This window comes from Micropterus dolomieu, linkage group LG12, assembly GCF_021292245.1.
Source record: "Micropterus dolomieu isolate WLL.071019.BEF.003 ecotype Adirondacks linkage group LG12, ASM2129224v1, whole genome shotgun sequence".
Lineage (NCBI taxonomy): Eukaryota > Metazoa > Chordata > Actinopteri > Centrarchiformes > Centrarchidae > Micropterus > Micropterus dolomieu.
Genome location: NC_060161.1, coordinates 37,950,368 through 37,964,105, shown reverse-complemented (window position 1 = coordinate 37,964,105; position 13,738 = coordinate 37,950,368). Strand labels below are relative to the sequence as shown.

Here is a 13,738-nt window from a genome sequence, read left to right as displayed (position 1 = left end):
ATATATATATATATATGTTTATATAAAATATATAAATGATTCTGCCATGTCGCAGGAAAACCGGCTCTCCAGCTTGCCTTTATTAGCTGGCTCTGCCTCTTTTTTGTTGTCACAGCTAATTTAGAGGTTCAGTGTGTAAGTTTTAGTGGTGAGGGTTGTTGATTGCAACCAACGGCTCACTCACCGCTCCCTTTGCAAACGTGCAGGAGAAGCTACGGTGGCCTGCGGTGCCTGACCGCGGTAGTATGCTTAATAATACATGTGGTCTTCCAATTGTCCAAATTTCACTTCTCTTCTTACTTCTAACAAACCAGATTACTACTGCTACTATTACTACTACTTCTTTGTACGTATTCAACGTAGTGTCGAAAACACACTTTGTCCAGCAGTTTGTCCATTTGGGCTCCTGTGGAAACATGGTGACGTCCATGTAAGTGTATGTAGATATAAATGTCTCATTCTAAGGTAATAAAAACATAACGGTTTATTATGTGAGGTCTTTATAAACCACTGAAAACATAGTTATGGATCTTATATTGCATTTCTGTCATTAGATCCTCAGAAATATTACACACTGGACCTTTAAAGACTTTACAGGGTTTCAGGTTTATGAAAATACATTTTAGTTATTGAGTTTGGCTTTTATGATTTTATCTGAATAATCTAACCAGTCATACATGTAGTGTTTAAAAACGTAAGTAGCAGAAACGCACTTTGGTTACGTGTGCTGTAGTTTCTGTCTCTGTGTGATCAGACGCAAAGACATCGAATCGCCTGTGGACTGTGGACCAGACTGTTTCCAACATGAGCGACATCATCCAGTCCCTGAACGCCTCACTGCAGCAGGCTCATGGTAACACACACACACACACACACACACACACACACACACACACACGCACACACACACACACACTCAGCAGATTGATCCATAATGAAAATATTAATAAACTAAAGTTTGATACAGTCACGAGTGGTGATTCTTATTTCCTCTGAAATGCCGAGTAGTTACTTCCTTTTTTCACTGTATTTTTGTTTTCTTCTTCTTTACTTACATCTAAGTTCCAGGAAGAACCAGTAAAGTGTAGGCTTTTCCAAATAAAAGCAGGCTGGTGCACATCACTGTTTTAACCCTACAGAGTGAGTCCTGTCTGATCAGGACTAGAGAAGCCAGGAAAAGAAAATAATGAAAAACAAAATACTCGTGCTAGAGACAGTATTTTTAAAAAAATTTTTAACTTACCCCAAAGCCTAAATTGAAAGTTTGGTCCCAATTACATGCATGTCCCTGTTACTGGCCTGGCCTAAACACAGGTCTTAGTTAGACGCCTGGTCTGGTTTTTAAAGGAGTTCTTTGGATGTATAAAACCTCTTAAAGCCCACAAGGTCGCCTGCTTGAGCTGAGCTGCTCAGATTGCACATAAATGTCAGAATGCTACACATTGTAATACGTGTTAGAGAGATTCTCCACAATTCATTTTTCCGTCGGATTTTCCGGTATGGTAATCCAAAAAGTTAAAATTAATATTCAGAGAGTTTAATGTGAAAAGAATAAAAGGCTTGTACCAGATATACAGTCAGTGAGGCAACTAAAAGCTTTTCATTGAAGATTTACAGTATTTACTTTGTCATTGTTTGGATTTAGTAAATCTGGTGCTTAAAGTGATTCTTTGCTTGGGAGATGTTGTACAAGAGTTACAGCTCAAATCAAAGCACTTGAAAAGTCCATTTAAGGTGAGACGCTACTTTCACAAAATGTACAAAAAATCTTTGAATAATATCTATAAACATTATTTTTTGTCTATTTTACACTCAGCCCGTCAACTTCAGACGTATATTTCATCTTTGTTTGTCTTTTCTATGATGACGTTTGACTGGTCTTTTTAAAACTCTCCGTATAGAATTACATTTCATTTGAAAGTCTGTTTTCTAGAGCACAATGTTAGCTGGACCGAATATCTATAAGAGATGTGTTCTCTTGACAAACAGTAATGTTTATGCTAAGTGCGTTTCTATTGAGCTGGCAAAGCCGTTTTCTCTAAATGACATGTTTCCTGCACGCCAAGTCATTTTCCTCATCCTTCAAAGAGGTTTGAGTGTCATCACACTGTTTCTAAGGTCTTATATCAAGACATTTACAGAGTTTAAAAAAAATACTTTTTATTATTCTCATTTTTGGGGCATTATATCTGTAAAATAGTGGGGAAAAGTCAATCACACATAGGAGTGTCACATTTTCAATAAATCCATGAAAAATCTTGATATATCTTAATATATATTTTATATGTATATTTTGATAAACTGTTCTAGAAATGTCTGGCCTTTTGGTATATTATCACAATAAAACCCCCAAAATTAATCTGACTCTTATCAAAGTGCTGGAAAATGGATTTGTGTGGTATGCATATGAGTGTATATTTAATGAGAAAATACCTGAGTTGTATATTAAAAATGTATACATAAATCAAGCTTGTATTTATGTTTAATCAAGTGGTAAAGTTTTATTGTGATATGACTAAATTTGGCATTAAAGCTTATTTGACTGTCTCGCCTTACAGAGTGGGGGATTACAGAAAATATCAGTCAGGGACGAAGAGACAAAAGCAACTGTCATTTTATGTGTAATCACATCGTGCTGAATCTTTCAGTTTCCTGTCCTTCCTTCCAGAAACAGCTAATGAGGCTAAGCGGCTGCAGTTTGCTGTGGAGAACAACAAGGTCCAGCTGGCCTCAGGTCTGTCTGACTGAAGCAATCAGTGTGCTCGTACCGCTGCAGGCAGCACTTCACAGTGCAGATTCACTGCAGAGCTCGCTTCAGTCTGTTACTAACAAGACCTCCACGAACAAGGGAGTCATTTGGCATTTTAGCAAAGGGGGAAATATTTTTCCTTGTTCTGTGTAATTTAAAGAACAATATTTACTAAGTTTAAACAGTTATATTTGAGCCACCTACACGTCCTAGTTGTATTATTACATTCCTTTATTATTATACCTTGTTGTTGTTGTTCCTCCTCAGATGACAAAAGAAACCTTCTGTAGATGTGTACTTAAGATTTTAATAATCGAAGGTGTCATTTTGGGCTTTGGGTAAAGGAATCTTTACAAACCAATCAATCGATTGATGGAGGAAATAAGCAGCACATGAGTGTGTTTTACCCACAGAGAGGGGATTCCTCTCTGAGGAGGATAAATAAAATCTGCTTTCCTCTAAAATGCCTAGTAGTTACTTTCTTTTTCCTAAAGTCTTGTGTTTTTTTTAGAACACTGTGAAGCGCCTTCTTTATATTTGATCTGTGTGTTGTGTGTGTATTTACTGTCTGTGTGTTGTGTTTAGTGTCGGATGCGTTGAAGCAGCTGTCCGCCTTGGATTCTCTCAGCAAGGCGGTCGCCTCCCTCAAATGTTCCCTTGAACACATCATCAAGAACAGTACAGTGACACACACAGTGAAACATTTAAAGTTACACATTTACAGACCGACAGACGCTCACGCCTGTCCCTCTCTGTCTCTCAGGCTCAGCGGTGGACGGCTGTTGTCCTCTTGGTTGGGAGAAGTTCGAATCCGACTGTTTTTTCTTCAGCACGTTGTCCCTGTCCTGGAACAACTCCAGAGACTGGTGTGACAAAGAGGATGCTCACCTGCTCATAGTCCACACGGACAAGGCGTGGGTGAGACAGCCTGTCCGTACGTCTGTCTGTCCGTCTGTCAGGTGTGGTATAAAGTCCTTCTGCATCCAGGTGTGCGCAGAGATGGATTTCCCCGACATAACGTAGTCCATGTTCACCAGACCGTCCCAGACTTTTCCTCTAGGTGTTTTGACCAGCCGGTCAAAACACCCAAGATACCTCACAAACGAACTTCTGTATTTTCTTTGCTGATGGAGCCGTCCTGCTGCAGAGTACGCGTATTCAACGAGACTGTCCTCGCCAGAAAGACGCCCACATAGCTTATCTGTAAGGACACGACCCACATTCACGTTTGCTGTGTCTGCAGCCCCTAGTGGCCGTACAACGGTAGCAAGTGGTGGGATGGGTCAAAGCCCGGAGAACGACGTTAGAGCCCCATGTGAAACCAAGTAAATGACTTACTCCTGAAATCCACTGACGACACCACGTTATGGCTGCGACACAGTTTTGATGCGTCCGTAGCCCGGCGTCAGCGTCCACTGGAAGCGCCTCAGCAGCGCAGCGTGCAGCCTGCCCCACATTATTGACTTGTTATTAACTTGTCCTTTTATCTCTATGTGACCTCGTTTCGTTCCGTCAAATTCAGGCTGCATTTCCCACAAGGAGCATTTCAGAATATTCATTTTGCCTGCCTGATTTTGTTGATTTGGTAATCAGTTTTTGCATTTGGTGCTTCTACTGTATTTTAGTAGGCGTTATGTTGTTAAATGTTTATTGGTGTTCTTACGATTGGGAGTTCTATGACTGACTTCCTGCCTGTTTCCATCCGCTCTGTGCTGCTTGACGTGGCTAGCGTCTGGGACGCACTGCTGCTGCTGCGTCAGGTGGACTCACGAGCATTGACTATAATGGCAGCAATCAGCTCAGGCAACAAGGACGAAGCCGTAACGCCACGCAGCCGTAGTCACGGTTTACTTTAGGCTTTACGTAAGTTACTTCATTTGACCCTATCCACAATTACAAATCCTAACTAAACAGCGACCGTTGCACAACCTGTAAAATGACATGTGACATGGGTAATGTGGCTAACATAACGTAGTTAAAGTCCAGTCGCCTGTTGCTGGACGGTACGGGAAACGCTCATACGTGTCGTTTTGGGCAACACATTCTCACTCCCGACTCGCTTGGTCAAGGCCCTTTGGTGTCGCCTTTTAACGACCTGGGTACCCCTTTTGCGTCATTTATTGAATTTAGGGCTCCGCGGTAAAGTTAGCAACGCTTAGCAACAACAAATATACAGCTTTCGGTAAAGTTAGCAACAAGAAAAATGCAATGACTTTCAAAATAAAACGCTAGCGTTTCGAAACATCGCCATTTTGAAATGGCGTGTTATTAAGTCGTGAAACGTAGCAACTTGGTTAAGGTTCGGAAAAGATCACGGTTTAGGTTAAAATAACTATGTATGTCAGTTAACACGTAAGTTAACTAACGGAACTTACGTCAATTTATGTAACTCTTCTAACTAAAAATACTTAATGTTGACTTTTTGTTTCACACGGGACACAAACCCTGGTCTTTACCATCAAAAACTGACACTACAGGGCTTTCCCCACTGCGTCGAACTAGGACGGTAAAGGGATCCCCAGTGCGTTACAAACTGACGACGATGGCTCTTGACCATGCAGCCATATGTGACGAGTCGGGGAGTGAGAACGCGTTGTTTTAGGTGGCAGGGATAAACGACCTTTGTTGTCGTTTAGGTCGGAGGACTTGTTGAATTCAACAGCAGCGTCCTCCTGATCCATCCAATAAAAGGCAACAGGTGTAAAACGAACCAATGAAACGTTGGGATTCATGAGTGATTAATAGATCAGATGACTTGAAGATGAAATAAAGTATTAGATTAGGTCTCTACAAAGGGGGACACACCACCAACTCTGTTTAAAACTACATCCTGTTTACAGATGTACTATGGTAGCCTCTATAGGACAAACCTAACTGTTGACCCTGAATTAGCCATGCTCATCGCCAGGGGCGGACTGGGACAAAAATTCAGCCCTGGCACTGAAGTGACGCCAGCCCACCTTACCACGTATCCCCACGAACACACATTCACTACTTAGGCTACATTTGTTTACAGATGGTGAAATAATACAAGCAGGAGGCCGACTGGATGTAACAGCAAGGGCGTCACTTTGTGTTGAAAAGAGCTGGTGAAAAGAGGGGTGTGATGATGTCGGCCCTGTTGACTTTCTCCATCAGCAGTGAGCTGTTTTATGAAGGGGCCGAAATGACACAGCACTCGTGATTTTCACCCGTGATACCGTTTTCACCCGCGGTGAAAATTTCTCTCAGCGTTTCTCTGCAAAATGCTTAAATAGGTCGCCAAATATTTTGAGCGGCCCTTAACATACCTCAAGCTAATGTGTGGGAAGCACTGATATTAATATCAATCTGACCGGCCCACCCCGAAACAAATAGTCCGGCCCCTCTGGCATATGCCAGAATTGCCAAGTGGCCAATCCGCCCCTGATAATCTCCACTGGTCCAGTCGAGCAGATGGAGACAACGTGACCAAATAAAGGAGCATCAATAACAAGATGGCATATTTGTTTTAAGCATTTAGCACAAAAACAGAAGCTACCAACTATATTCAAGACTTATGATGTTTAAAGTCATAGTTTACTTCAGGTGTCACAGTTAGCATGTTAATGTTAGGACGCTAACATGCTACTTGGACCAGTGTTTGATGTTTTTTACAAAACAAGTCTGTTTGTTCAGGACTTTGTGATCCGTGAGACAGCTTCTCAGTTCTTCTGGGTTGGTCTGTCAGACTGGAGGACCGGGCGGTGGGAGTGGGTCAACCTGACACCGTACACCATGGAGCGCAGGTACGCCCCGTCGGCCTCCGAGCTCGTCAAAATTTGGGAAGAAAACTCAGTTAAAGATGTTTGCTTAAAACTGTCTTGTCCTTCTTGTTTGTGTCTCCAGGCGATGGGCTCCCGGTCAGCCTGACAACTGGAACGGTCACGGCCTGGGCCCTGGTGGTGAAGACTGTGCTCACCTGCACTTCAATGGTCGCCTCAACGACCAGCACTGCTCCATCAAGATGCGCTTCATCTGCCAGAAACACAGCCTTCGTGTCTAGACCCACACGGTGTTCACCCTGCTGTACATCGTAACCAGAGCACCACAAACTGATCAGCTCTGACCCTCATCAGTTAAAAACAAGAACAGAACAGTGGAAGGTGAACAGCCGGATTATTCCTAACCAATTATAGAAAGTAAATTCTACAAAATCCTTATTAAGGATGTGCGTTATTAACCTGTTATTATTTTGTAGTTGACTCTTTTTTAAACTGTATTTTTTTAATGTGTTGCTTTTCTGTAAAGGTTGAGTTGCCCTGTTGTTGAAATGTGCCACAGAAATAAACCTGCCTTGCCTCTTGCTGTTATATGTGCTGACAGACTGGATAACGTCTCTGATGAGCTAACAATAGAAACTCAGAAGACAAAATAAAAACATTAATACATTTGTTTGACTGCTCAGCTGCATATTCCACAGGGAGCATTTCAGAATAAGAGCTTTTTGCCTGATTTTGCTTTTTGTGCTTCTACTGTGATTAAGTAGGCTACGTAGGTAAATGGTTTGGTTTTTTTTACCCGCTTTAACTGTGTTTATTGTTTTATGATCGGGAGGCTGCACAGGGTATTTTATTTTGAAAATTGAATGGATTCTCTATGCCGTTCTGTGACTTCCTTCTGGTTCGATCTGCTGTGTGCTGCTCGACTCTGCTTCCGTCACAAATAAACTCGCTGCGTGTTCTCTGCAGAGGGACTCACGAGCATTGACCAGAATGGCCATGAATGGCTCCGGCAGCCGCTGTGCAACTGTAACGGAGACCTTTTGCTACGTTTGCACCTCCTGTCCGGACTAAAACGGAGAAGTTTGGAAACGCTGCCGACCCTGATTTCTGTTTTAAAACTCCGGGGTAGCGTTTCAGTATTTCCGCTGGCACCTGCATGCCCAGTGGACATGAACGGCCACTAGATGTGCGTTTTGAGTCTTTTAATGTAGAGAGATCAACTCCAAAACGCAGCTAAAAAGCTGCTGTGGACGGAGATCGTATTTGTTTTAATTCTCCATTTGTAAACTAAAACGGAGTAGTGTGGATGGGGACTCAGTGGAGTTTGCTGGTTACTCATCCATTCACTTCAACTCCTTTGAGCACCTTTGGCATTTACACTCAAGTGTCACCTTCTTTGAGTTCTCACACTTCAACACTTCTCACACTGACGGCTGCAACCTACACATTCTCAGCATTTTCTACTCTAACTATCTTGTTTGAGTGTTGACACTTTAAAAGCCACTTCCCCCCCTTTCACTCAGCTGGCACTTCCCATTTCTTTCACTTCTAACACTTCAAGTAGAAGTTACACTGTAACTGCTGATCCCCCACAAACACACTTCAGCAGCTCCAAAGAATCAACATTTTAAGATATTTAGGTTGTTTTCACTCGCTGCAGGTTTACAGTGGAAGCGTGTCACACTTTCCTCAGAAAGCATTTGCCTTTCCTTGGTAAGCTTTAGTCCGGACTGACAGAGTGACATCAGCAGAGCTTCACCACACATTGTTTTCCAGTTCAAAGTGCGTTTTTGGTGGGCAATGACCCTCGGCTCCGTGTTTGGACAGTCAGACTGGTTGTCAGCGTGAAGAAGAAGAAGAGGGGAGATGCAGAGAGACAGAGAGGGAGACACCAACATGACGACTGAATACCATGATGATGTTGAAGAGGATGCCAGCTCCTTCTGGAACAAAGGTACCTGTCCGCCTCCCCACCCGTCTGTGCACGTGGGTGACCAAACTGTGTGTGTTCTGTGAACATAGCTGGTGGTTTTGTCTTTCCTGTAAAATGAAAGTCACCTCCCGTCTGTCTCTCTGTCTGTCTGTCAGAGCCTCGTCCTGTCTCGTTCTCAGGAGTCTCCAGGTTCAGGCCCTGGTTGTTTCCTGCTCTGACGGCTACAGTCATCCTGGTTCTGATCATAGCGCTGGGAGCCAGCAGTGAGCGCGCACACACACACACACACACACACACACACACACACACACACAAATTACACAATACACAGCGAGACCAAACTCCTGGTGTTTCCCGGGGGGCACAACAGTTCAGGAATTCGTTCAGGAGGACAACGTCGCCCCCCAGTTCTGCCCGGCCTGTTGGGTCGTCCTCTGGGACAACTTCCTGAACTGTTTTGCCCCCCTATTCTGCCCTGACTGTTGGGGATTGCCTCCGAGACGACCTCCTGAACTGTTGTGCCCCCCTATTCTGCCAGGACTGTTGGGGATTGCCTCCGAGACGACTTCCTGAACTGTTTTGCTCCCCTATTCTGCCCGGCCTGTTGGGTCGTCCTCCGGGACAACCTCCTGAACTGTTTTGCCCCCCTATTCTGCCCGGCCTGTTGGGTCGTCCTCCGGGACGACTTCCTGAACTGTTTTGCCCCCCTATTCTGCCCGGCCTGTTGGGTCGTCCTCTGGGACGACCTCCTGAACTGTTTTGCCCCCCTATTCTGCCCGGCCTGTTGGGTCGTCCTCCGGGACGACTTCCTGAACTCTTTTGCCCCCCTATTCTGCCCGGACTGTTGGGGATTGCCTCCGAGACGACCTCCTGAACTGTTGTGCTCCCCTATTCTGCCCGGACTGTTGGGGATTGCCTCCGGGACGACCTCCTGAACTGTTTTGCCCCCCTATTCTGCCCAGCCTGTTGGCTCGTCCTCTGGGTCGGCCCTCTGAACTGTTTTGCCCTCCTGACCTGCTCTGCATGTTAGGCCGAGCAGTGCGAGCACCTTACCTGCCCTGTTCCCCCGCCCTGCTCTGCCTGTTGGGTCGTCCCCCTGAACTTTACGCCCCCCTTCTCTGTTCTCAGGCCGCCAGCCTGAGCGTTCCCTGTCTGGCCCCCCTGTCTGCTACCTGGACTGTCTGGCTTTTGTTTACATGGCCGTCCTCCTGTCCTCCCTCCCTCCCTCCCTTTAGTCCCGTCTTCTGTTCTGTTGAGTTTAGTTCTCTGTGAGTTTATTTATTGGTCAGTTCAGTATCTGTTATTTAGTCTGTGTTTTGGTTCCATGTCTTGGTTCTTACTTATGTGTCTTAGTTCATGTTTTAGTGTTTACTCCTGGTCTGTGTACTCTGTGTAGTGTTTGTGGTTATCTTGTGTTCTGGTCTTAGTTCAGTCCGTTTCCCTGCTAAGTTTGTCTGTATGATTAGTTTTTAGTCTGTTCTGTGTTCCAGTTTGTTTCTTCTTGTGTCAGTTGCCAGTGCCTTGTGTTCAGTAACCCGTTTTATGTCTGTTCTCCCAGTAATTCCTCTGCATGCCTGTCTCTCTGTTGTCTCTATGCCTGCCTGTCTCGTTAGTCCTGATCCCTCTCACCTGTGTTGCTCCCGCCTGCTCGTTAGTCTCTGGTGTATATGTGTTTGGTGTTTCTGTTCAGTCCCCGTACGGTCATTGTAGCTTGTCGTGCTCTGTCTCAGTTATTATCGTGTGTAGTTGTGTTCTGTGTCCTGCCCTGCCTCATTTGGATCGTACTTTGTTGGATTATTCTGTTGGATTACTGTGTTCTTTTTGGATCGTTTATCTTGGTTTCTTTGGACTCAGCCACTCAACTAGTAAGTGTGCTCGCTTTTGTTTGCTTTAGTAAATCATTGAACTGAACCTGTCAGACTTGTGTCATGCATTTGGGTCCAAAACCACTACACCACTGAATTAGTTTTCATGGTCCAACTATCCTGATCTTAGAAAGCAGAGAGCAGAGTTTTAGAAGAAACATTGTCCTACTTCAACATAAGCTGAAGACTTAGTTTAAGCAGCATTTTATGATTAAATTATCTGCAATTATCCTGGTTAATAATCATTTTTAAATCGGTAGAAAACTGTTGACTTACACACAATTGCTGAATGTGATATTTTGCTTTTCTGTATATTTATATGTGTGCAGACTCGAACACGTCGAACCAACTGTGGTCTGTGGAGAACACTGTTTCTAACCTGACTGAATCCATGAGCGCAGTGCAGCAGCTCACCAAAGGTAACATACCTGTCTTTCAGTCAGAGGACAGGGTGTAAGGGTTAATAAGAGACTCCCAGATCTCCTCTCCTTCTTCAAAACGTAAACCTGATTTGTCTAAAAATCTCCCGTTACTCCGTCCCAGATGCAGCCAAAGACGTTCACCGCCTGAAGTTCGCTGTGGAGAGCAACAAGGACCAGCTGACCTCAGGTGTCCTCCTCTAAAACACACACCTGCAGAACAGTGACTGCCAACTGTGTTATGTTGACACCGTGTGAACCCATTCAGTATGTTTTGTGTGTGTTCAGTGTCGGAGGAATTGAAGCAGCTGTCAGCTCTGGACTCTATCAGGAGGTCGGTCGCGATGCTCAAATGTTCCCTCGAACGCATCATCCACAATAGTATGTGCTTGTTTTCTAAACGCATCCTCACTCTAAAGTCTAAATGTGATGTTTTTCTCCAGAGAGGCAGAAGTTCAAGAAGACCTCTAACTGTAGAAATGTCTCTTCCCCCTGTGTGTCTGCTGACCTGTCTGTCTCTCAGGTTCAGTGGTGGACGGCTGTTGTCCTCTGGAGTGGGATATTTTTGGCACCAGCTGTTATTTCTTCAGTCAGACAACTTTGTCCTGGGACAAAGCCAGAGACTGGTGCAGTGCACACGGCTCCCACCTGGTCATACTCAACAGCGACGATGAGTGGGTGAGAGGAAACGTGATCTGTGTAGAAACAGCAGAGGACCCAGAGCGGGTCCTTGTGGGACAACTTTAATCTTCGGCTGTCTGTCTCTCTGGTTCAGGCCTTTGTGACCCGCCACACCCTGGGTATCTTCTACTGGGTGGGTCTGACCGATGAGAGGACGGGAAGGTGGGAGTGGGTCAACCAGACGCCGTACATCATGAACCGGAGGTGGGTTGTTACGCTCCTCCTGTCCGATATTGGTGTTTTTTTTTCTTTCTCCCATCACTCTGTGCCAACATTCCTCAGAATGTAAAGACAGATAAGCGGTATGAAAACCTTCCTCTGCCGTTGTTGCTGCAGCGGTCTGTGTGACTGCGGGAGCAGAGGGCTCTGTGAGCGGGAGGCTGGCCGGCCTCACTGACCCACTTGCGTAGGTCACCAACTCCGAAAACATTCAAGCACATTTTTGTTCCGCCATCACTTTTCGTTAAACTGTCTATATTTGAAATCTACACAGCTGATTTCTCAGAAGTGAATTTAGTGATGAAATAATGTCTGAAAATTGTAAAATATAAAACTTTATGTTGCTGGCCTCTGTCCGGCGTGCACAATGATGATGCAGTGAATTGTGACGATTCTCTCTGACCAATCAGCAGTCTGCAGTGTTTTCATGTCACATTTTAATATTGCCTCAGCTCGCTTGGAACCTCGACAGAGGTGATACGAAAAAAAAGTACCGGGAAGCAGGTACAGGTACAACTTTTCCACAACTCTTCAATTCCCACCACCCACTGCACCACAGAGCGGAAAACATACAAACAAGCGCCCAAGCCAGAGAGAAGGAACAGTCTACGCCACCACTTATCCCCCACTTACAATGCGGTCCTTTCATCACTTCCCAGGAAACTCAACAAACGTAACCTATTGGCCTCAGGTGAAGATACCAACGATTGTCGTTCAGTCTTGGCCTCAGGTAGTCTTAACGACTGTAACGACTGTCGTTACAATCGACGATCCTGGTAAACGACACTACTGAGGTTAAATAGCTTAGTTTCAGTCAGAACTGAAGAAGTCTCTTGGATGAGTGACGAAACGTCTTCTATTATCTTCAACCAAGTCCAGTTGACCTTGACTTTAACCTTCGTTGAACAAAAAGATCTTAAACTAGAAACGTGTATATCAATTGATAAATTTCAAAGCCCCCTCCAGCCAGTTTTAACTGCTGTTTTTGGTTAACGTTCTTTCTCAAACAGAGAATGGAGGTGTGGTTAATAGTCAGACTTAATCAATTACCATGACAACCAAAAATTCACCGGCTGCAGTGTTCACTAACGATATGCTTTGTTAACCTCACTACACTGTAAAGTTTAGTACACTTTACTGTCTGGCAGGAGTAGCTATTACTTACCCATGATGGAAACTAATGTGCACGTATCAGCTGTTCAATACATCATACAGTCGATGGTCCTGTCACGCACTGCACACGTTAACTCACACTACGTTTTTGTCACACTCTGCCAGTCAGCCATTCTTTGTGTTGCACTTTTGAGTTAGTATCTTCCTTTATAGTATGTTGGGTTTTGGGGGTCTGTCTTGTCTGTCGTCTAGTGTTCGGTAACCCTTGTCATGTCTGTTACCCCAGTTATCCCTCTGCATGTCTGTCTCTGTTTTCCCCTGCTCTCTCTCCCTGCCTGTGCCTCATTAGCCTCATGTCTTTCACATGTGTTGCTCCCGCCCTGCTCGTTAGTCCCTGTGTGTGTGTATACAGTGGGTACGGAAAGTATTCAGACCCCTTTAAATTTTTCACTCTTTGTTTCATTGCAGCCATTTTCCAAAAATCAAAAAAGTTCATTTTATTTCTCAGTAATGTACACTCAGCACCCCATCTTGACAGAAAAAAACAGAAATGTAGAAATTTTTGCAAATTTATTAAAAAAGAAAAACTGAAATATCACATGGTCATAAGTATTCAGACCCTTTGCCGGGACACTCATATTTAACTCAGGTGCTGTCTATTTCTTCTGATCATCCTTGAGATGGTTCTACACCTTCATTTGAGTCCAGCTGTGTTTGATTATACTGATTGGACTTGATTAGGAAAGCCACACACCTGTCTATATAAGACCTTACAGCTCACAGTGCATGTCAGAGCAAATGAGAATCATGAGGTCAAAGGAACTGCCTGAAGAGCTCAGAGACAGAATTGTGGCAAGGTTACAAAAAAATTTCTGCTGCACTTAAGGTTCAGTGGCCTCCATAATCCTCAAATGGAAGACGTTTGGGACGACCAGAACCCTTCCTAGAGCTGGCCGTCCGGCCAAACTGAGCTATCGGGGGAGAAGAGCCTTGGTGAGAGAGGTAAAGAAGAACCC

General features: G+C 44.4%; 2 protein-coding genes across 3 annotated transcripts in view; both read left to right on the top strand.

Annotated features, from left to right (window-relative positions):
* LOC123980216 (C-type lectin domain family 10 member A-like) overlaps positions 1-7,080 on the top strand; it is a 10,909-nt gene extending 3,829 nt beyond the window's left edge. Inside the window, exons 5-9 of the mRNA XM_046064492.1 lie at positions 2,669-2,734; positions 3,335-3,427; positions 3,513-3,667; positions 6,407-6,516; positions 6,617-7,080. Of these exons, the coding sequence (XP_045920448.1) occupies positions 2,669-2,734; positions 3,335-3,427; positions 3,513-3,667; positions 6,407-6,516; positions 6,617-6,773 (581 nt within the window). The 3' untranslated portion in view covers positions 6,774-7,080. The remainder of the gene's footprint in view (positions 1-2,668; positions 2,735-3,334; positions 3,428-3,512; positions 3,668-6,406; positions 6,517-6,616) is intronic.
* Positions 7,081-9,980: 2,900 nt separating this feature from the next.
* LOC123980209 (C-type lectin domain family 10 member A-like) overlaps positions 9,981-13,738 on the top strand; it is a 6,555-nt gene continuing 2,797 nt past the window's right edge. The window contains exons 1-6 of one of the 2 annotated variants that reach the window (XM_046064482.1): positions 9,981-10,290; positions 10,620-10,709; positions 10,834-10,899; positions 10,998-11,090; positions 11,233-11,387; positions 11,485-11,594. In XM_046064482.1, coding sequence (XP_045920438.1) covers positions 9,996-10,290; positions 10,620-10,709; positions 10,834-10,899; positions 10,998-11,090; positions 11,233-11,387; positions 11,485-11,594 — 809 coding nt within the window. In that variant the 5' untranslated portion in view covers positions 9,981-9,995. Of the gene's footprint in view, positions 10,291-10,611; positions 10,710-10,833; positions 10,900-10,997; positions 11,091-11,232; positions 11,388-11,484; positions 11,595-13,738 lie in introns of both variants that reach the window. The other variant, XM_046064483.1, reaches the window with a different exon arrangement.